This window comes from Aspergillus chevalieri, chromosome 6, assembly GCF_016861735.1.
Source record: "Aspergillus chevalieri M1 DNA, chromosome 6, nearly complete sequence".
Taxonomy (NCBI): Eukaryota; Fungi; Ascomycota; class Eurotiomycetes; order Eurotiales; family Aspergillaceae; genus Aspergillus; species Aspergillus chevalieri.
The window spans coordinates 1392942-1415909 of NC_057367.1; the positions used below are offsets into that span (position 1 = coordinate 1392942).

The window sequence follows — 22968 nt, forward strand, 5'->3', positions numbered from 1 at the left end:
CATGACCATCTGCTGAAAGAGAACCTTCCTACAAGTTCATCGCCCCAAGAAGAGACTCAGTACTCTCTGACTACGTCGACTCGTGAACAACATGTCGATGCCAGCATGTTAGTCACAGGAGACAAGACAGGATTTTTGGCGTTCTTATGAACAGCGGCTAGGATGAACTGGTGGTTTGCTGAACCACTGCGTCAGATATTTAGTCTAATCCTGCGCTCCCCTCTTCTTCACAGCCTTACATGTCTGACGTGGCACTTATCATCGCATATCCCTCTCCCTAATTCTACGCCATGGAAAAACTGTCTACTATTTAGCACTTCTACTTGTTCACTTCATCGGTGAAAAGCGAACGTCAAACATCGATCAAATTACCACGCGCCTCCAAGTTTGAGCATATCCACATGCTCAAATATAAGAAACCACTTTCCTCATGCATTGGTATACGAATGGTCAGTTCGTCCAGAGACTGCCATTGAGAGTCTCATGGTTTGTTTGGCGACTCAGCCTGCTGCGTGTCAATACCGATATACTTCTCTCCCGCCATGACCAAGCTGGCGTAGATTCTGTGGAACTCTTTCATTGCTCTCTTGATAGTTCTGGGGTGTGCAAAAAGTTGGTCTGTTGTACGGAATTTATATAGCACGGGGTAATACTTGCGAAGATAATAAAAGTAGTTTCATTTAGATGCTCAACAGCATATAGAGCACTAGGCATGAGAGAAGAGAAGAGAAAACAATAGAGACATGAGAAACACTGTTACACATAGGGAAGGCGGATCAGCCCGGCAAAATGACCTATCTTATCTTGATCTCCCACTGAATAAACTGTGCAGTTTTACTCTGCCTCAAGCAGTCTACCAGTGACTCCCTTCCGACTACAGTGTCCGAAGCAACAGGCAATCACGATTTTATCATACCAAACAAAGCCATAGCCTTCACTCATCGCCGAGATTCCAAGAACTTCCGCCGACGAGTCCATGGATGCACTATAGACATACACAGCCTTCTCATTTCCTCTACTTCAAGGAGTAATTGCTCCGTTATTTTGCCTCAAATTTCTATCAAGGGCCACCTCAAAACATTGAAGATTTTGTACAGGCTCACACAGTTTCCGACACCGATTCGGGAGATCGGAGATAACACCCACGGTTCGATGGGGCTTCGGGGATCAACAGCGATTGGAGATTCGGGACCCATAAGCACTAATTATCGGCAATATTTGCTGTCATGAGCAATGTTCAAGATGTTTCCATGTGTTCGAAGCGTTGCATTATGCACCGGGACTTGCATATCCGCGTCAATTCCGGTGGCTCGATCGTCAGGGGTGACGACTTCATACGCCGATTATACTAGAGTCCATGGCCCTAGTGACGGTTATAGAGGTTGGTATACTATGCTCATAGAGCTAGGCTTGTCGTCGTCATCGTCCGAGTTTCATTACCTCCGAGACCATTGTTAGCCCATTCTTCAAGGTACTATTTCGGGTGATTATGTACAATCGTGCATCGCTGGCTGAGTATATATACCGGAAGATCGCCACCTTATCTGTCTTCCCATCACACTCCTTGCAATTCATTCGTTCTTTAGACCAGCATGGCCTCCCTTGTGACTAAAGGCCTTGTCTCTGCTGTCTTGGGCGCTGCAGTCGCCCAAGCCCAACTGTGGGACAAAGTTATCCAAACAAACTACGGTCCCGTGCAAGGCTTCAAGTACTTCAACGAGTCGACCCTCGAGAAATTCTTCGACATCTCCGAATCCAACGTGACCGCGTTTTTGGGCGTTCCCTTCGCTGCCGATACTGGCTACCAAAATCGCTGGAAGCCACCTCAACCCCGCGAGCCATGGAACGAAACACTGAAAGCCACCTCGTTTGGCCCTGCGTGTCCTAGTGGGTACAGCTCCTACATCAGCGAGGACTGTCTGAGTCTGAACCTCTGGACCAACGCCGGCTCTGCGGATGCCAGACTCCCAGTCATGGTGTGGAACCAAGGCTCTGACGAGAGCAGCGACAACGCCTGGTGGTATGGTGGTGGCATGGCCCTCAAGGACGTTATCCTCATCACCTTCAACCGCCGCGACGATGCATTCGGATACCTCGCGCATCCTGAGTTGAATGAAGAGGGCTACCAGGCTACCGGCCATCGCACCTCCGGTAACTATGGTGTCCTCGACCAACTCGAAGTCCTCAAATGGGTGCAGAAGAACATCGCCAAGTTCGGTGGTGACCCAGACCGCGTGGTTGTCGCGGGTCAATCTTTTGGCTCCTCCCAGGTCTACCACGCCGTAAACTCCCCTCTTTTTAAGGGTTACTTCCACGGTGGCATCTCTGAGTCCGGTATCCGATACCCCTATGATCCCCTCCTGGCTGGTCTCGCTACTTCGTACGTGAACATGTCCGCGGCTATCGCCCACGGTACCAACTACACAACCTTCCACAACGTTTCGAGCATCGCCGAACTCCGCACCCTCTCCATGGAAGATCTCCTAAACGGCTCCCAGGACCGCGTCAACGGAACCTGGATCGACTGGGTAACCGCCCTCTCCGCTCAATACCCCCTAATCTTCAAGCCCGTGCTCGACGACTACGTCCTCCCCTCTAAATACATCGACACCCTTCACGACGGCCCTGCCAACGACGTCCCAGTCATCACAGGCAACACGAAAGACGAATCCGGCGCGATGACCACCACCGATTACTCCGTCTCCGAATACAACGAATACTGCTCCTTGAAATACGGCAACCTCTCTTCCACCTACTTCAAACTCTACCCATCCAACGGCACAAACGCCACGGCCGATCGATCCTGGAACGCAGCAGCCCGCGACGCCTCCCTCGTCGGCTCCTGGGCCTACGCAACAGAGTGGTACAAGTCCGCCTCCTCCCCGTTCTACACATACTACTGGACGCACGCTCCTCCGGGCCAGTCGCAGGGCGCGTTCCACCAGAGCGAGATCATGTACGCTTTGAACGCTCTCTACGCGAACAGTGATAGATACCCCTTCACGGACGCGGACTACAAAATCCAGGAGAAGATGAGCGCATACTGGGCGAACTTTGCAAAGACGTTGGATCCGAATAAGGGTGACTCGTACACTGGGAGGGGGGAGTTGCCGAAGTGGACCCCTAATGATAAGAAGGGGACGAAGGTGGTTATGGAGTTGGGAAATGCGTTTGAGGATGTGAATATTGCGAAGGAGGAGCAGGTGGAGTTTTTGATGGAGTGGTTTCATCAGCAGGTACCTTACTAGTTTCTTCGGAGTTTAAGTACAGAGAGAGATCAATTATTGACCATAGCTGAAGTGGGGTTGTATGTATGACCATTGTATGATAGTACAGCCATTTATGTACATCTGGTTAGACCTTTCTCAAATATTAGGAACCCACATCATACTCCCAATTCGACCTATCTCCTCCCCTGTTTGAACATAAAATGAGTACATACCTATATTTGTGCAGAACTAAGCTATTGCAAGGAATCACCTCAATTTGTACCATACCTGTAGGAAGTATGCAGCAGCACGGCTTCCACGGTTCTAACATTTCGTGTTTGTAATTGAACCTGAAGGGTATTATGTGACAGGCCTACACAAATTCTGCGCTGCCCTGATCTGTCTTCCACTTACTTAAACCTCCAGACCAAGCGATTAACGTGCACTATAACTTGTCCGTTAGTCGTTGAGAACAACGATGGTTCATATGTAGAACATATCATGGATAATCTGAGCCGGCATTGGGTGATTTAGGTGCGATTTCGTTATAGCGTGCCGCATACATCCCAGGTTTTCCCATGTATAACTGAAAATCATGTGCCGATATTGATAACTGCGGCAATTTCAAGCTTTCTAGAATCGCAAGTACAGCTTTCGAATGCTAGTTAGCTACATGCATCGCTTCAAAGCAACGTATGTAACTACGAGAAATCAGGTTGTCCGAAGATAACAGGACATCCATGGATTCCCTGCTATCCCCTGTTATCTGCTATCACTCGATCTCCACACATTGTCTGGAAAGTGGTTTCCAAAGCGGACTTTCCATCCTAGCTCTGCTTCGGGGCACCACATTGTCAACACTTGCAGAAAAGTCACAGCAGTCACATTAGCGACCTGTCCACCAAGTGAAAGCGAGAGACAAGTTATGCTATCCCAGACCCTGGAGATCTGAGGCAGTATAGCGTATGCTATTGAGTTGATGATGCTGCATTGCATTTATGGCTCATGTTGAATGAGTGCTGGTGACTTGTAGCTTGCCATGTTCTGGAAAGTCACATATACCTTGGCTCTCTTGCAGACGGGTGCAAGAAGTCGGCATTCCGCTGAGTGATTACTTCCAATAAAATTGATTTTTGTAAAGGTTAGAGATCCTCCCATATAGCCGAGTCGATGCCTGCCTGATCCAGCTAACTCCTCTCTTGTCCTGTGAGACACGTATTAGTGCCGAGGTGATTATCTTTTTTTCTCTCCGCACGAACTTCGGCAAGCTCTCAACCATTTTCCTTAGGCTCTGACACTTGTTTAGCGGTATTTTAGTGGTGATCTCTTCCACGTTTTTCCAATGCGTTTTGAACGTGGTGCGATTGTTAAGCAAACATATGGTAAAGATTAGTGTTGTGAGCTTGAGTTAGTTCTGGTATATTGATTAGAATACTAACAAAGCCTTTCGCTTTGACATTACTTCGATGGCGAGATTTGCCGAAAATATCACCACGGTTGGTTGAGATGCTCATCGTCCCAGCACAAACTCTCGGGCGTTTTCGCATTTAGCTTGTGCTTCACTCACATGTCCAGCCAATATTCTTGTGATTTATTTTGCCGCGATTTTTTGTCTCTGCTCGTCGTAAACTGATCTTGGAGGTGCATTTATGAAGCGACCTGGTTTCGATATGGATTGTGTTCGTAGACTTGGCCTGACTGGTGCTTGGATTATGGTGCGCGACATTCTTCATCCTGGTCGTATTCTGAAACAGATAGGAACACCAGAAAGTACTTCCGTATGTTTAGTCTGTTGCTGTATGTTATCGACAGTGTACCTTGTGTCCGAAAATCGCGACAAATCTGCTTTCTTGCTGCAAAATTATACTGCTGTTTCTGAAAATGTAGAACTTGCAACAATGTTGACTGGGTTTAGTAATTGAAGTGTCGCCGCTTTCGCCATACCTCTGTCTGTGGTCACCATGTGCATGTTCTTTCCTTGTGGCATGCCTCTATCTGGTACTTCGAGGACACAACAGCCATGCGAGCGAGAATGTAATGACCCCTTCCCGTAGAAATAAAACAGATTCTCAGTTGATTGATTGATTGAAATTATTACTAACTGCGAAATAACATTAGTCTGTAAAGTTCGTCCTGGCAGGACTGCAATCAGATTGTTGTATGTAGGAAGAATGGATGAGGATGATGGAGGTAATCCGTCTGATTGTAGCAGCGGCAGTGAATACATACATTCTAAAAGGAGGCATATCCTTTAAAAAGGGTATTCACTAAACTATATACCCTGTTACCTGAAAGCTTTTCGAATGGTGTTAGGGTTGCTGGCCTAGAACATTGTCTACTAGGATAACCCCGACACAAAGATATACCCACGCAACCCCACGAGGACCATCCGCTAACATTCCATCCAACTCGACACCCATGCACATACACCCCCTGCAATTACAACAACTACCTGCACATATCTCACAACAAAAAACCAAAATCAACACAAATGCCCCGCTCCGACGAAGCCGAATGGTGGACCAACGCCGTTTACGAGACCGTCCAGCTCATCCCCGCCGGCACAGTAACAACCTACGGGCATATAGCATTATATCTCGGTGAACGTACGCCTTCTTTTACCTTCGCTTCCGTTTGCTTGTATGCTCTATCAGATCAATAAATTAACTGGGGCTGGGTGAGGACAGCAAAACGAGCCCGCCAGGTCGGAATCGCACTGAAACATCTCCCCGCGGAGGAATCCGGGGAGCACTTCCATGCAGGGAATGTGCCGTGGCAGAGGGTTATTAATTCCAAGGGGATGATTTCGCATCGGTATATCTTTCTCGTGTATCTCTATTACTGTCCTGGTTGAATATGGGCTAATGATGCAGTGAACCCGGCGGCGCAGAGCGACAAGCAGACGTCCTTTGGGGGGAGGGTGTGGAGGTAGATACAGACGCCATGGGCGAGTTCTACGTAGATTTAGCCCGGTACGGATGGTTTCCTGATCCGGAGGATGCGAGTGAGGAAGAAGAGGGATAAGAAGAAGAAGTCTCGTACAATTCGTACAACGCGCATCGTTCCATTCCTTTCGTTTAAGACCCAAGCGTCCGTATTCCACTGCCCAGGAACAAGTACTCCTCACCAGATCCCACTGGTAGTGACTCCGTAATCAGAAATCGACCAAACAAGATAAATAACACGCAAGAATTAATAAGAAAAAGAAAGAAATGGCATCGCGGTGTAAAATGGTCTGCGAGACGGCTGCGTCTAACAGTGGAGGGTTCATAATCAATCTCCAAGATAATTCGGGGATAATCGGAGTCTATGAGATCAAAGTGGGGGCGTATCAAAGGAAGTAACCCAGGTAAAACGCCAAAAGATAATAAAGAACATAAATCCACAAAAGCCGGCCGGAGATCAAGAGCGTTGAAGAAATTTCAATTCATCGCGAGATCGCTCAAAATAATCGCAGAATAGTCAAAAAATCACCTCCGTTTCACTTCACTTGCCCATCCTTCAATCCCCTCTCCCCTACTTCCTGGGCGAATATCAAGCGTAACTCCGTCCATTCCCGGGGTTTCGTTCATCCATTCGTGTGATGCCATTCCACCGGCGTTGGCGCGCTGCTCTGGAGGCAGCTCCAACATGGGGAGCAAGAAGTCGCTAATTCGCATACTCTCTTCGCCCGAGAACTGATACTTTTCGCGTAACACATCCGGCAGTGCCCAGTGGCGAAGTCGGTGGATATTTCTTAACTCGCCCTTGCGGTTGAAGATCTCTTGCGACCACTTCCCGGAGAGACACATGGACTTGGGGAATGACCCCAGAAGCTCAATAATCTGAGCTATGTGGTCATCATCTTTGCCATACTTGGTACCAGATTGAGGGTCGAATAGATAGTCTCCGGTGATAAGTTCGAAGACCTGTTTCTGTTAGTATGAATGTGGCTTCATACTGATTCACTGGCACTTACCATGCAGGCCATACTCCAAACATCCGTACTCGCACCCCACTTGGACCCCAAGATGACTTCAGGCGAGCGGTATTGCCGAGTTTGAATGTCGTTGGTGAAATGATGCCCGACCCAGCATGCGTTGCCCAGATCGGCAATCTTCACTGAGATGATCATCTCACCTTCAGGTTCTTTATTCGAGCTCTTGGACGGCGTCTTTTCTAGCGAGATCCCGGATACCTCTCTTTCCAACAAATCTCTGTTTAGGCATCTGGTCAGTCGCACTAGTGGGGGACAAAAGCAAAAGTGTTTTCACATACGTGGTCTTCTCCCTTTGCTTTTGTTTTTCATCTTCATTAATTGGCGCATCCTTCGCAGAGTCCGCTGATGGATCTATGACGCATTAACAGGTTATGCCGAAAGCAGGCATAGTAAAAGTAACTTACCAGGCGACTCTTCGATCATCGCACTGAGGCTACTTTGGGAATGCTGCGAGCTGTGTTTGAATTCGGAGAAGTTGGTGTTGAGCGGGCTGGGTAGCGGTTGGCTTCCCGTGATAAGAGTGCGGCGTCGCCGTCTGCCGTTGCGGTTGTCTTCCTTCTCCTTCTGTTCCTTCTTGGCTTCTTCCTTGACATAAGTTTGGACGATCTGCTCGACATCGCCGATCTCGATCAAAACGTTCTCCGGTTTCAAGTCGGTATGAATAATGCCACACTCCCGATGCATGTAATCCAGACCCAAGAGTACTTGTTTTGTGATTTGCTTAACCAGCGGCATGGGAATGCCGCGGTGGTTCCAGCGCTTAATCAAACCCAACAGATTCTCACCCAATACCTCGAAGACCATGCAGACGTGGGTGCCATTGGGACCCTTGTGTTCAAAAGAGTCAAGTAAGCTCACAACATGTTTTCGACCTGGGTGAGAGGGATTGGCTTTGACGATGCGGCTGAGCAGTTTAATTTCATCGACGGCGGTTTCAGTGTAATGGGCGGCGGAGCGAACGACTTTAAGAGCGACATGCTTGCCGGAAATATTATCGCGCGACAGCCAGACGGTTGAGAAATGACCCCAGCCCAACTTCCGTATGATCACGTAGCGACCATTGTTGTATGTTTCTCCGACACTGACAGGGTGGTAACCACCCTTGACGTAGTCTTCGGAATCCTCTTCTTCGGCGGTAGTCTCGACTTCTTCTTCTTCGGATGATGAGGAGGAGGAGCGCGACGCGGTATCTGCTAAGGCGGCTCTGTATAGTTGGGTCAGAAAATGCACATCAATGATGGGTGCGGGAGGGTTAAAAAAAAAAACATACTCAGCCGAGGTGGGCTGCTCGACGGCCGGGGAATTGGGATCATTGGTGACGATGGGTTTCAGATCGGTTCCCTTTCTGCGCTTTTTTCCACCATTGCCATTGGCAGCAGAAGCCGCGACAGTGGCCATTTGCTTTCCTTTATTGAGGACGGCTTTTGTGATGTCAACGCCGTCCATTGTTTTGGTGGCGGGAGGGGGGAGGTCGGGTAGAGGGAGGAGGATCGAGTCGACGGAGGAATCAGGGGGATACGGGAAAAAAAGGGATATATAGTCAAAAGAATGAGGATAAGCAGAAATAGATATTGTGATGGGTATAGAAGAAATAATACAGAGAAGAGGGGAGAAGAGGAAGAGAAAAGTTGACGTTGATGGGGCGAGAAGATGGAAGAAAGCGAAGAGTCCAGACGGTGTGGGCGGAGAAGCGAATCTGGAGGGGTTGGTTGGTCAGTGACCGCACAGCATAAGAATAGATATAGAGAGAGAATAATAATATGCAGAGAATAGTTGTAGAAAGAGGAAAGTGAGTGAGATTAATATCAGAATGAGTACACTCCTCGTGAGTACAGAAGAGAAGAGTGAGAACAGACCAGCAGTGGTGGATATGACGCAACTGGTTGTATGGGACGGTATACAGAGGGTACTAAGACCGGACTCGAATTCTGTAGAATTACAGATTAAAAGAATAGAATAGAAAATCGCTACGAGTCTGTGAGATCAGAATATAAATGTCCAGATGTCTGAATTAGGAAATCTTGGAATGTCCGAAAGCAGCGTGGAGAGTACATATACGGACAGGGTATTATGCACTGGACGGGCATTGCATATAGAAAACGGCATAGAATGGTGTAAAAAGACCGAGAATAATCTTCAAATAGATCAATCCCTGTTGTGCAGTTCTCATAATATGGTTCTTATGTACATGCCAGTTGGCATTTGAGGCCATATAAACCTCCGTCGGCAAAATCTCCCACTGCGTCTTTTTCTTCACCCAAACAGTTCACTGCATGATCCTTCACTGACCCTGACCATTCAACCTGTTTCCTTGTCCTGATGGGGTCAATTCCCTGTCACTGACCTCTTCTCACGTGCTTTTCTTTTCTCCTCTTCCCTGCACTCCTCTTTTTCAACTTCGACCTCACTTCACCTTCCCCTCTTCTCATACCCAGCAAGAAAATGTCCTCTCCATTCCATCGTCGACCACTTCCGGACTATTTCTTCGCCTCTCCTCTCACTGCTCTCCTTTATCCCGTTCACCAGGCACTCCTGCGTCTGCGAGGGCCTCCCCGCCTGCCTCCTCCTGGCGTCCGGCCTATTCGCGTCGTGTGCATCTCCGACACCCATTCCCAACAATATCCCGACATCCCTGACGGCGACTTGCTTATCCACGCAGGGGATTTGTGCAACGATGGCAGTATCAAGGAGATTCAAGAAGCGGTAGATTGGCTACAACAACTCCCTCATCCTCAAAAGGTCGTTGTCTGCGGGAACCACGACAGCTACTTTGACGTCCGATCTCGTCGGGACGAGGATCGCGATCATCCGTCCTCGTCGTCTTTTGCGGCAGTGTCATCATCGACAGCGTCTCTGCACTCTCTCGAAGACCTTGACAGTCATCGAATCGATTGGGGAGATATCCACTACCTCCAGCACACCTCCGTGACCCTCTCATTCCCACCCCAACCATCATCGCCCACTAGCGCCATCTCCCTATCATCCACTAGTACCACCTCTACGTCTAATAATGCCGTCCGCACCCTAACTCTCTACGGCGCTCCTCAGATTCCCGCAATCGTCCCATTCGGTCCAGAGCACGCCTTCACCTACTCTCCCCACCACGACGCCTGGTCCGGCACTGTACCACCCGAAACCGACATTCTCATCACCCATACCCCGCCGCAAGGCCACCTCGATCTCTCCCCCGTTTTCTCCACCGGCTGCCCATACCTCCTCTCCGAAGCCTGGCGCGTCCGCCCTTCCCTGCACGTCTTCGGCCACCTCCACGAGGCCTATGGCAACGAACCCGTCTACTGGGACGAAGCACAACAGGCATGGGAGCGGCTCTGCGCTACAAGACGGGTGCGCGCCCGCGACGGCCGTCTCGTCTCCGTTTTCTGCGGCCTGTTTCGTGATCTCCTCGATCCGACGGCGTGGGTCGACGCTGCTCGTGTCGTTGTGTATGGCGTGCTGGGCATCGTCTGGGCTAAGGTGTGGGGTGGTGAGAATCGAGGGTGTGGGTGGTTTGTGAACGCGGCTTGTATGTATCGCAACTCGGGGAGATTGGGCAATCACCCGTTTGTGGTGGACTTATAAGCGTCCCTGCGGTTGCCTCCCGGTTTTCCACCGCATGCCCATGACTGTAGGATGTAGATGCCCGTACATTGACTGAATGAAGTTCCGAACGCGCCTGTACTGTAATCACTAGTTTGTATATAATGGGCTATGTGTATATCAAAATTGCATTCTCTTCTATCCTGGGAGTCGCCTTTATTAGTCTTTTAGGTAGATGCTGTGAATACTACCTTGAAAGCCTGCTTCATCTTCATTTCAACGCTCTGTATTCACTGCTATTGGTACAATAAGATTTACATCAAAGCAAAGCTCCATGGGGCTTATATACAACTTTCCCTCACCCATATCAACTTTCCTCCATTATCTGCTACAAGCAGCCCAACGTGGTATCATAACTCACTGTTCTCGCCTTGACAATATTGATACATAATGAAGAGACTGGATCTTTCCCCAGAAAGACTGGAACGAAAACCCAACTAGCATAACGTGGCACAACGCCGTCTACAGACACACTTCCCGGTGCCCTGAACAAACGATTGATACTGATATCGTATCCTGTTCAAAAATCCAGCACGCACACGGGGCTCATTATAAATAACGAACACCACCCATTTCTCGCGAAGCAGCCGCAATGAGAGCCACGAATGAGCATATAATGTCTATAAAACGTCAGAAATAACAGCAATATTGCACAAGATCAATTAGCAAGATGCCATGTTAATGTTAGTGTTTGAAAACCAAGACGCACTACTGGTCTTCACCTGATGACCCCATGCACCCTTTGCATCTCTCCAAAGCACAGGCCTATCTCAATTTTCCTGTTTCAGAATGTTGATAGTAACCAGGTTTCTGAAACAGTGACAAATAACCATCATCGCAATGGCGGACAGTCCCGTTCAAAACCAGAGGGAAACATGGAAAGTAAATTCCACGTGGATTGGGACATATCTTGAATGTTTTGGAGATAACGAGCGAGAGGGATAGATGCGCACTCTCTACGGCAGCATTTTCTGAGCATTGCTTGTCTAAGTGTCCTGGCGGATGAGATACACGCCTGGCTCAATCCCACCTAGAGAAACAAACATGGCTCACGTATATCTGTCTATTTCTATGTTGACCCATTCAGATCAACGAGCTATTCAGAGAGAAAGCCCAAGTGCGCGCAATAATTTGGGGTCGGGCCATGATCAAACCCTATCTACTGCGAATGGGTTGGTTGGCTATACCGACAATATGCCACACCAGGCACGAAAAGCCGGGAGAGTTGAGCTGTTCTTTGGGATATGCTTTTTACCGTTCAATAATGAAAAAAAAAAGAAAGAAAGAAAAAGAAAAAAACTTAGAAACTGGGCCTTTCCTCCAACAACTGAAGATTCGCCTTGACGTTCGCCTCTATACGACAAGTTGCGTTTTCATGAATGTCCCGGTGCCCACAACAACATCATCATTCCTATACCTCTGGATGAGGACTGTTCTCGCCTTGACAAACCTGGCCCTTTAAGAAGAGCCTGGTTTTATGGTCAACAACACAGGAGCGAAGCCGAATGTTTGGAAATGAGCATATTGTCGCACGATGTCGTCCGCGGCCCACTGGCTTGTTCCCTCAATGAATGAACGGCTCTAGCATCGTGCCCTCTACAACACTCAACACGCGTGTTATACACGCTGTCAAATATGGACCCGCTAGTGGATGCGTCGCCATGAGGTCCACGAATAAGGGTATACTGTCTAAAGGTTTGAACCGAAGGCATAGTGGCCGTGCACCTCTTCGCATCTACGAATGAAGTGTAATGTTCCAAGCAATCTTCATTGCTTGGAGCATATTTCGAACGTTCTAGAGAGAGAGAGAGAGAAAGAGAGTGGCATTGCCTTCAAATTGTCTGTCTAGTCTAAATTGCCTGGCGTACCAGGCACACGCCTGGCTCAGTTTTGCGTGGAGGACACATACCTGCCAGTGAATTGTCTGTCTGTTTCTGCTGGCCCGTTTCTATAACACAGAGGCTATCCAAGCAAGTGTGCCCGTTCTTCTCGGGCTATCCTATGATCAAAACCCTATCTGCTAGGAAATTTCTTGGCTGACAATCCCCAATCTGGCGCATCTCCAAACATAGGTAAAAGAGAACTGCCACCAATCTTCGCAACAGATCTTTCACCGTTCAAAAATAATGGATGAAACTAAAGACTGGCATGTTTACTCTTATTTATCGTGATTCATTTTGCTTGTTCTTAATGACTTTCTGGGTCCTGTACGTGGCTTTTCTATATGACGAACTTCGGTCGATGGATGTCGCGATGCTAATAGCAGAGAATGCTTTATAAGCGCGCTGTCCATCCCGCACCTTTGAATGACTGAATGAGGGCTGGATATAGAATCAGATCGGGTTTCGTATCCAGCTGCCAGGTATCGGTCTGACCTCTTGGCTTCCCACTTGTTCGTAATGCCTCATGCTAGTTGTGTACTTCGCGGGTTGTCGCAAGGCTGATGTTCCCGGTGGTTTCACTCTGGCAAACATGAGCCTTCCTACAGCATAGTGCTCCCTTATGTTGTTCTTGAACTATGAGAAGATGCCACTTGGTGATTTTAGAATAGCCATGTGTGTCGGTTTGTGACCGCTCTGTGATGGTGCTCAAGCTATGGTAGAGATCGCAAAATCTCGTGGAATGTCTGAGTAGTATTGGCCATTCTACCAGCTATTTCTGACATCAGTCTAGCGAGTTGCCTGTCAAAGACATAGGAGGCTCCCTACAGTGTTTGGAAAAGTCGGATTGTTTGGGTGTTCTACGAACATGCACCAGGAAGCTTCATACAGGTCCGACGAGACTACAAACATTGGCTGGAAAGCAACAATGGGCCTTCATTGCCGCCCCGTTGAATGATGCGCCATCGGGACCCATTTCTATCCACCGTGCGAATGCGCCAGAAAAATTGAAACCTATTCGTCCTTTCATCAAATGAGCTTCCAATTGTTAATAAGGATCAGTGAAAGCTTTTAACAGCATTGTATACTCAATAGGAAGCATGATACCTCTGTTCTTTGTACCTTTCGAGGCCAAACAACACGGTCTTCTCCCTAGCAAGCACCGCCATATCATCCTACATCAACAGACCGAGTGCAAGATGCACTGTTAATTTCAGTCACCGTTCACTGGTTCCATCTTATCATATCTACGGAACAAGTCTCTGCCTATTGCCTACAAGACTGGCCTATAGCGTGTAACTACCTGAGAGACGTGTGTTGGTGGAACCTCGTCCAGGTACGCTAGATGGTACTCTCAGGAGTCGAGTACCATGTGATAACATATAGTCGCAGGTTTCTGATTTGACTGATTTCGTCAGAAAGTCTGAGAGGCATGATGTATAACAAGAGGTGGCCGCCGTTTTTTTTTTTTTTTTTTTTCGCGCTGAGAAACCTACCCACCCATTACTTGCAACGGGAAACGGAAGAGTTCGAAATGGGCCTACGCGAAGTAAACTCCGTTCCATGATGCCCTGAAACAAAATCTTATGTCTGCAAGCGATGGAGCTAAGACTTGACCATCCTCGTCTACCACCTCTCAGGGCTTGACACCATAATATCCACACATTGCCACCATTGCCAGTAGTTTTTTATAGACGCAGCTACAGGTCAACAGACGCGCGAGCACTTGATCCTTCCTAAGCTTTTGTCTTCTGGAATCGAGTGCTAGCACACGGAGCACTAGAGATAGACGATCTAGTTAAACACACTACCCAGGATTGAGGGCCATGGAATCTATTATCCAAGGTCATTAAGTCATCACGGCAGATGGCTTTCAGCTAAAGCAAGGTATTATTTCAATACATTATGGAAGTAGAACTCTGAGTCGGGGATTGGCTGTTTCCAGTGATATCCACATGTTACAAATAAGGGTGCGTCTTTACTATGTGCTATCATCTCTTCGCGGGTTGTGCCTTTACAGCTACAAGATAGAATAGCAGCATCTACCACTATGAGATACTAAAGTGAGGTCTAGTGATAGCAGCAGAGGTTGAAGAGTGCCCTACTCAAGCTTTCTTAACTACAATACCATATTGGCAGGGGTGATGAATAGGATAGGGGATGCATTTACAATCACACCGTCTTTCCAGAATCCCGTAACAGGAGCAGTTGACGAAGCTAGTCCCCCAGTTCTTGGGCAGTCCATATAAACTGCTTGTCTATTCCCTAAAAGATTGCGTTTAAGAACTAAAATACCGATTCAAACACATCATCGGTCTCCTCTGTCTTCCTGAGGAATATTCATTTCCGTTGTAGCGTTTCTGACCATCAGCAGAGTGCTTTGTTGCATAATCAATGTACTCCTGTCTTGGAGATCCATTTGCAACTAAGTATATCGCATCAAGGACCAGGCTAATGAATGTGTGCTCGTACAGCGACTGAATTTAACCCATCTGACCTGATCTTCTTATCATCGAGAATCCAAGCAAGATACCGTGGTGGCTCGTGCATTGATTGGGAAGTTGAAGCTGCGGAAGACCAGCTTTCCCCATTATCCACACATAATACTAGAATGTAGCACATCAAAAGACGTTCTTCCGAACTCATCCACTCGCGAGCTTGTAGATTGCCACCACACAATGGAGGTATACAGCCATACGAGTCTTGGTACAAGAAATAGCTTCCCTGAAGGAAACTATAGATTGGGTGCCGAGGTATTCGAAGGGGGCCACATTATACATAGACGACAACAGGCTCAGAAATACCATATTACGAAATGCTCCAAAAGGTTTCCCATCCTTGTCATGTTGGCTGTGGACGAATATTAGCATTCGGTGCTTGCCAGAGTGGGATAGGTCCATGACCACCTCATTCATTACATGTATTTAGCCGTATCACTCTGCAACTATATAATACACAAATACCGGCCGAACTGATTCTCCGTTATCAAATCCTCCGATAGCAACAAGCTCAAGACGAGTCCCAATCCAAAAAAAAAAAAAAAAAAAAACAAACCAACACACTCCCCCCGAACCACAAATAAAATATGCCCTCCTCCCTCGCCGACTACCTCGCAAAAAATTACCTCACCGCAGACCCCGTCCCCGAACGCCCCAAGAAAAAGCGAAAGAAGACCAAACAACCCACCGAAGATGCCAGCACCGGCCTCATAATCGCCGACGATGACCCCCCGGACCTACGCAGCACCAATACCGGCATTGATGACGATGAAGAAGGGCCCGCAATGGTAACGGGAACGCGGAGCGCGGAGTTTCGACGCGCGAAGAAATCCGGCTGGAAGACTATCGGTGGACCGACAGAGGACAAAGACACAGCAGATGCGATTCTGGCATCCGCCGCGGCGGAACGCGATGCGGCGCGGAAAGAGGCTGGGGATGATGAGGACGAGCCTATGATTGAGGGGCAGATGGAAGAGGACGATGGGGGGATGAAGATGGAGTCTGGGGCAAGGGCGGGTTTACAGACTGCCGAGCAGACGGCCGCTATGGTCGCGGAGCAGGAACGGCGGAAAAAACTTGAGGCTGCGAAGTATAAGGACAGGCCGCAGGAAGCGCAGGAGACTATCTACCGTGATGCATCGGGTCGGATTATCAACGTTGCTATGAAGCGTGCGGAGGCGCGGCGCGCGGAACAGGAGAAACGTGAGAAGGAGGAGAAGGCTAAGGAGGATCTTATGGGTGATGTGCAGCGCCAGGAGCGTGAGGAGCGCAAGCAACAATTACAAGAAGTGCGATCGATGCCGGTGGCGCGGACGGTAGAGGATGAGTCGCTGAATGACGAGCTTAAGGCACGACAGCGATGGGATGATCCGGCGGCGGCGTTCTTGACCAATACTGGAGGAGGTGGAACGAGTACTACGGGGAAGCCTTTGTATAAGGGGAGTTTCCAGCCGAATCGGTATGGGATTCGGCCGGGGCACCGGTGGGATGGGGTTGATCGGGGGAATGGGTTTGAGAAGGAGTGGTTTGCGTCGAGGAATAAGAAGGGGAGAATCGAGTCGTTGGAGTACCAGTGGCAGATGGATGAATAGTTACCACGACTTACGGTGTGCTCTGTACTCCGCACTCCGGGATAAGCTACAGGTGCTGGCACCTAATAATTGCATAGATAATGTACTACTACCCTGGTAGATACCGGTATGTCATGATGAAAGGCACATTATAATAAGCCTTGCTTGATGTCAGCATAGCTCACTCTAACAACCCCTGGACATGACATCAGAAAGTATTCGTATACTCTGCACTCCAGAACATTCAGGCGGAGTACCTCGGCTATCACTGAGACTCGTACAGCACGGGGAACCAAGGCCACCGATAACAGCAGCAGATTGGCCACTGTGAAGGACACCTTGCAGGTGACAGAGTAATAGTCAGTCATCCGGACAAGGAACCTGATAAGCGCTAGATTGCCGTACCCTGAGTCACGCAATGCGATGACTACAACGTGCCTCTTTGTATGGATGAGCCTCGGGGACTCAAAAAGGAATACCGTGGAAGGCGTGAGTCAAAGTGGCGGACAGTCCTATCCATCCGGACTGGAACTTGCTGTGGCGCCAACTGATAGGGAATAGTAACTCAATAGTTGTATAAGATGACCTCGCGTCCTCGTGCTGGCTGGGGCGCATGCGATTAGGTGAATGCGTAGGGGGTTCTTACTACTATTACTGCCCCGGAGTATATTATCTGGCCATTGTTATTCCTCGCTCCTTCCTGTTAACTGAACCACGGTTGTCTTCTGTTGTCCTACGCAAACAAAGCTGTTCCTTCCCCTGTCCATCTCTTTCTTTGCCTCCTCATAAACACAGTCCCCAACTCTTGCTCTATACCGTACACCGTACACCATACACCGTATCGTGTACTCATCCGATAATGGCATCCCTATCCATCACCGGTGACTTCCGTCGTCCCGGCGTCGAAGTCAAGCGCTACCATGATAAGAAAGCCAAATGGGCTTATGGAGGCCGCAGTGCGAGACACCTGCCGCGCCCGACATCCTTTCCGACCATTGAACGATACATCGATCTCACAGCACGTCCGGCGTTGCCCTGGTCTCATTACGCGGGGTACGTGTCCTTATCAGCAACCGCCAGGGAGCAAGGCCGAGCTGACCATACTAGCATGAACCGAGCGTTGAAGCGCGACAACCAACACAACCTGAACAAAATCGCCAACGGCGCCAAAGTGGCCATGCGTTGGGATACCCGCGAGGTCCTCGATGATGACGGCCAGTCCTCCGACTCATCCGCCGACGAGTCCATCACCACGAACGCTATCCCTGGCCACGTCGACACCACCGCTCTAGATGACGACGGCGCCCCCGTCCCATACGAAGTATCCGGCCAGACGATCCTGTGCGACGCTGTGGACAAGGCGCTCGAGAAGTTCGAGACGAAGGAAACAGAGAAGTTGGTCAGAGAGTATGAAGTTGTGTCGCATGATGGCGAGATGGGCATGGGATACCCCGTGGAGGACGAAGGCTTCGAGTTGGTTGACTATGTCCACGTCCATGCATGATCCGGTCATGGTCTTTTGCCCTTTTCATCTGCATTTTGGCACGGCATGGAGTTGGTTGGTTTGCTCATTTTGTGGATAGTGCTCTGGTTTTGGTGATTTCTCGTCGGCGCTGATGATGACTTCGATGATGTTTCTGCGATGTTTCCATTCCTAGACTGCATCCTGCTATTATTATCTTACTATTAGTCTTGGTTATACCATAATGAATCTTTCGACATGAAGTCGTCTGTTATATTGATATATGTGAGCTTCCGGTATTGATCGATCGTCTGTGGCATCTTGTGAAAAGTAGAGCGACTTGACCATTTGGGGAATCTTGAAGCTTTTTACGAATGTGGTGGGCTGCAGCAACAGGCAGCGCAACTCCTGACATGACCCAAATTGTGCTCAAATCAATCGACAAGAACTTGGAGAATAATTCAGGATAAAATGCTGTAATTCTTGAACCCAAAATATAGACGTTGCTATGCTCTTTGTCCATACTGGATAGTTGAGTGGTGATTGTTTACTCCGTCCCAAACCAAAACAGAAAAAAAATCGCCGCTTCTTCCTCCACACTCCTACCATTACCACCTCCGGTCCCTCGCACTCTCCAGCCATCGCACATGATGGACAAAAGATCCGGAGAGAGTCCTATGGACTTTGAATGGCAAACCAGAGCTCCTGGCGATGTCACTTCTCCATTCTACCAGCTCAGCATGCAACATGACAACCAGAGGAAGCGTGCGTGACCCATGTTTACAGCTCCATCCAAACCACCATCTAAGAACAAGATACTGAAAAAACCAGGCCCCCATAGCACCTTCGACTCCCCCGAAAAGAAATCCATGCCTGCCCTCCGTGAACCAAACTCCCAACCTTTCCTCTTCTCTCAACCGCCCGGAACCCCCAAATCCGTCTTCAACCAACCCGCCTTCATGACACCCCGCAAATTCGATCTCGACTTCTCCTCCGGCGCAGAAAACATGTCCTCGCCAGAAAACGCAGATAACGAAGATACCCCCGAGCCGACGCCCGCGAAGAACGGCGCACACCGAAATTCGCTGTTCAGTATGTACGGACGGTTTGCGCCTGCGCCTAGTCCCGGCCGCGGTGAGATTCCGCGGGTGAGCCACTATTCGAATGCGCTGGCAAGACGGGTTCAGAAGCGTCGCAGGAGGGATAAGGCGTTGGATATGCGGTTACGACGGGATAGTGACGATGAGGATGATGATCGGCCTAGCAGCAGTGAGAGCAATCAGCAAAATCAGGTGCAACATGCGGGACAATCAAATCAGCAAGAGTCGTCCGTGTCACGAATGTCGTCTTTTTCCGACTTTTTCGCTCTTCTCGAAGCGCATCCCTACGTTCCGAGCATTTTGTCGTGGTGGGCGCAATTGGTCGTGAATCTGTCGTTATTTTCGCTGGCTGTTTACGTGGTTTTCGGGTTCGTGTCAGCCATCCGGGCTGAATTCGAGCAGGCTGCAGAGGAAGTGTCAGATGGGATATTGGCGGAGATGGCTACATGCGCAAAAAGTTATGTGGACAACAGGTGCGCTGGAAACGATCGACTACCGGCATTGGAAACGGTGTGCGAGAACTGGGAGCGTTGTATGAACCGCGATCCGGCCAAGGTTGGACGGGCAAAAGTGTCGGCACATACGATGGCGGTTATCATTAACAGCTTCATTGATCCTATCAGCTGGAAGGCAATCGTACGTTCACCCCTTCTCCATACTACCTTCTGGATTATGCTAACGATTGCAGCTCTTCTTTCTCGCTACGATATCAACCGTCACCGTCGTCAGCAACTGGTCCTTCCGCTCCTTCAGAAACCGTCTGAACCAGCACGAATACCCACATCCTCATCCCCCTTCATTCTCGCGCCAGGGCTCCGCCCAATATGCTCCCATTTCCTCATCACAAGGGCAATATCAAAACGGCTCTGGATATGGATATCTCGACCATCAGGAGCAGAAGCTCGCACCTGCCCCGAACTTGGACGAAAAGCAGAATGGCTCAATGCTACTGGAGCACCCCAGGATGAACTATGTGACGGGTCGAAATCGCGATCGGGAGAGTCAACTGCGGTCTCCTAGTCCTGTCAAACGGCGCAATCTGCTCTGACGCGTTTCTGTACGACACAATGTGAAGCATGGTAGGGGTTTATATGGCGTTCGTTTTACTCTATAGTCACTTTTTATCTTATATTATACCTTTCTGTCAAATGTATTTTTTTCAAGCTTTTGGCCACCATGGGCTATAGAATTCGCGTGGGCTTCTCTGTGTATACAGTGGAATATACTTTAGAGATAAAATCCTATTACAAGTACTGGCATCCCAGCTGTATGGGGGCATCCCCACCTGCACAACCTTCGTCTTATATATCGACCAAGCACCGGCTGGTATTACTGATATATAGTGAATGGCACAACATAACCAAATCGCCTCACCCGTATGTAGTAAATAGGCCCGTAGAAAATGCTAATGCTTTTGTCACTATCCTCTCACACGCAGAAACTTGTACACCATCTTTGCTAGACCTAACCAATCGACCAAAAAGTGCTCTGATACTAATTTGGCAAGAATTGTGTCTAATTTCACACATTCCATCTACCAAAATCAAGAGTCCACGTTTAGACACCACATTAATCCCATCATTGATTCAACGGCTTTTCCTTGGGATTCATGGAATTCTTCACGGCCTTTTCAATGGTAAAAAATAGAGAAACCGGCTATTCTCAGCCGAAACAGAGCTATGATGACATGAAGCTGCTGAGAGCAAATTGCAAGAAATGATACCCGCGCTGGTATTACTTGGCTATGGAAAAATTGCCCCTGGCCGTAACGAGCAACGAATCCAAGCCGGGCAGGCGCAGATAATTGCTTGACCTTGTGGGAAGTTTCAGGACTGAACTTCCATCTGCATCCTCGAATTCATGGAGACATCTTAGGAGATAGTATGCTCAACAGCACAACAAGTGTTATAGATGCCGACTGTAAGGACGGGAATATTTACCAGAGATCATGTGGACGGTGGCATGGTGTTTCGTTCGACCAAAACGACTTGATTCCTATGTTGCATATACGTCAGCATCTCCGTGCACAATAAATGGAGAGATTACTGATCTGTCACCCGAACAAGCAATGCCAAACCACCATGGAAAACGCGGCGAAAACCGCATCGTTCAAAATTCCTTGCAATTTTATTGGCTTCTAACAGCCAGGAGATAAAAGTGACCTGTGTGGTGTTACTGTCAAGTCTATACTCAGTACTTACAACATGGTGGACATTTCTTTCAGGGGTAGAGACCACGAACAAGTACTGAGTATTGCCGTCCGGGTCGGAGCGGACATTAAAAGACCCATAGCCCTTTATCCTTACAAGAAATCAAGAAACCGGACGGGGATACTGGACTTTGGTGTCAATGGCCCTTGTTAGGGTTCCGGGGAAAGATCCCTCATACACGAATTCCAGTCCGGCCATCCCGTGTCACATATTATTACGCCTCTTCAAGGCATTTCTGAAAGCGCCTGGTGGGAAAGAGCGTTTGTTCAAGAAGGCATAACTGATGTCTTACATATGATTCAGAAACATCCAACAATAGGACATTCACGACGGGGCAATAGGCACAGTTTTATACTTCATCGAGTCACCTCCAAACTTTTGTTTCGACGAGTCATGCCACTGTTCGATGACACGCACTGATAGTCGCAGTGAGGTGGTATTGGAAGCTAAGCCGAAAATGCAATCCGAGAGCGGCTCTATACCTCATCGATATCTTAAACGCCTTTGGTCTTATAGACGAATTACAACAGAGTTAACAAAAAAAAAAAAAGCCGTTTAAATAAACTGGCCATTGCCCCGAACATTTGCTTCACTGCTCCAATGGAGGTGTGGGAAAGAGGATATTTCTCCACCTTACACCTGCACTCTCTCTCGCATTTGCACGTTTGAAGCATCTCTTGCTGCTCGACCGTATACCGCTGTTCGACTAAGCCGGAAATTTATACGTCGCTGTTGCTATGGACAGGCAGCTTGCTAGAATCAGAGCTTTCTGGGTATGTTGCTAGTTCTAGTTTTGCTAACAGCCCTCCTCCTCTCTACCAGACTTAGGGCGATATTGAAGCCTCTGAGTCTTCTCTGTCCTTGCCTAAAGACTCTAAATGTAAAGAAAAGAATCCTGCTATGCCACTAATCCATACTAAAAAGGTAAGTGCTTGAGAATTGCTTGGCAATCGCTCAACAACTGCTTAGAAGGCACTTGTACAACAGCCACTAATAATTTGAAAGATCTCTTTTATAAAAATGCATCAGGTAGTCTGAAACATGGACCATAAGCTCCCTTCTACTTTGCGATGGCAGATGTGATGAAAAAGGGAAATGTAGCCCGAAGTCAGGCACTGTGTCTGGGTACGGCAACGCAAGACCAGCGTATGCATGGGAAACTCTGCATTCTAGTTGATACACTTGAAGAGCGTGGTCAAATCTATGAACAAGCTCGAGGGCTTCCGAAATTGGCGTGTTTATTGTCATACCTTTTCATTTAAGCTCGGGTTCTACATTAGCTCCAGGGGTGGTGTCAACGTTGAAATGGTGGAAACTTCACCATTTGCCATCAAATGAGTTGTGTAGACATACCATTGCGCCAACACTCCAAATATCAGCCGGATACTCCATTCAGTCCCCGGCATCACCTTTGGTGATCTGTACACATTCGGCTGTGCGTCATTATTCGTCTTTTCATCTC

The 22968-nt window shown here is 48.5% G+C and overlaps 7 protein-coding genes across 7 annotated transcripts; 6 read left to right on the plus strand and 1 right to left on the minus strand.

The window, feature by feature from the left end:
* Nucleotides 1-1592: 1592 nt before the first annotated feature.
* On the plus strand, nt 1593-3248 carry ACHE_60497S (carboxylesterase/lipase family protein; the record flags this gene model as incomplete). Its single annotated transcript, XM_043281678.1, has 1 exon — nt 1593-3248. The coding sequence occupies one exon, from the start codon at nt 1593-1595 to the stop codon at nt 3246-3248; it is 1656 nt and encodes a 551-aa protein (XP_043139133.1).
* A 2452-nt stretch (nt 3249-5700) lies between these two features.
* Nucleotides 5701-6233, plus strand: ACHE_60498S (MGMT family protein; the record flags this gene model as incomplete). Its single annotated transcript, XM_043281679.1, has 3 exons — nt 5701-5815; nt 5897-6023; nt 6083-6233. The coding sequence occupies 3 exons, from the start codon at nt 5701-5703 to the stop codon at nt 6231-6233; spliced, it is 393 nt and encodes a 130-aa protein (XP_043139134.1).
* Nucleotides 6234-6679: 446 nt separating this feature from the next.
* On the minus strand, nt 6680-8634 carry DSK1 (serine/threonine-protein kinase; the record flags this gene model as incomplete). The annotated part of the gene is made up of 5 exons (XM_043281680.1): nt 6680-7117; nt 7168-7405; nt 7467-7539; nt 7593-8392; nt 8459-8634. 5 exons carry the CDS (start codon nt 8632-8634, stop codon nt 6680-6682), a joined length of 1725 nt encoding a protein of 574 aa, XP_043139135.1.
* A 996-nt stretch (nt 8635-9630) lies between these two features.
* ACHE_60500S (metallophosphatase domain-containing protein) lies at nt 9631-10767 on the plus strand (the record flags this gene model as incomplete). Its single annotated transcript, XM_043281681.1, has 1 exon — nt 9631-10767. One exon carries the CDS (start codon nt 9631-9633, stop codon nt 10765-10767), a length of 1137 nt encoding a protein of 378 aa, XP_043139136.1.
* Nucleotides 10768-15750: 4983 nt separating this feature from the next.
* Nucleotides 15751-16755, plus strand: cwc26 (putative cell cycle control protein (Cwf26); the record flags this gene model as incomplete). Its single annotated transcript, XM_043281682.1, has 1 exon — nt 15751-16755. One exon carries the CDS (start codon nt 15751-15753, stop codon nt 16753-16755), a length of 1005 nt encoding a protein of 334 aa, XP_043139137.1.
* An 838-nt stretch (nt 16756-17593) lies between these two features.
* Nucleotides 17594-18238, plus strand: ACHE_60502S (uncharacterized protein; the record flags this gene model as incomplete). Its single annotated transcript, XM_043281683.1, has 2 exons — nt 17594-17787; nt 17842-18238. 2 exons carry the CDS (start codon nt 17594-17596, stop codon nt 18236-18238), a joined length of 591 nt encoding a protein of 196 aa, XP_043139138.1.
* Nucleotides 18239-18843: 605 nt separating this feature from the next.
* ACHE_60503S (putative nuclear envelope protein Brr6) lies at nt 18844-20344 on the plus strand (the record flags this gene model as incomplete). Its single annotated transcript, XM_043281684.1, has 3 exons — nt 18844-18961; nt 19028-19932; nt 19985-20344. The coding sequence occupies 3 exons, from the start codon at nt 18844-18846 to the stop codon at nt 20342-20344; spliced, it is 1383 nt and encodes a 460-aa protein (XP_043139139.1).
* Between the last annotated feature and the right edge of the window lie 2624 nt (nt 20345-22968).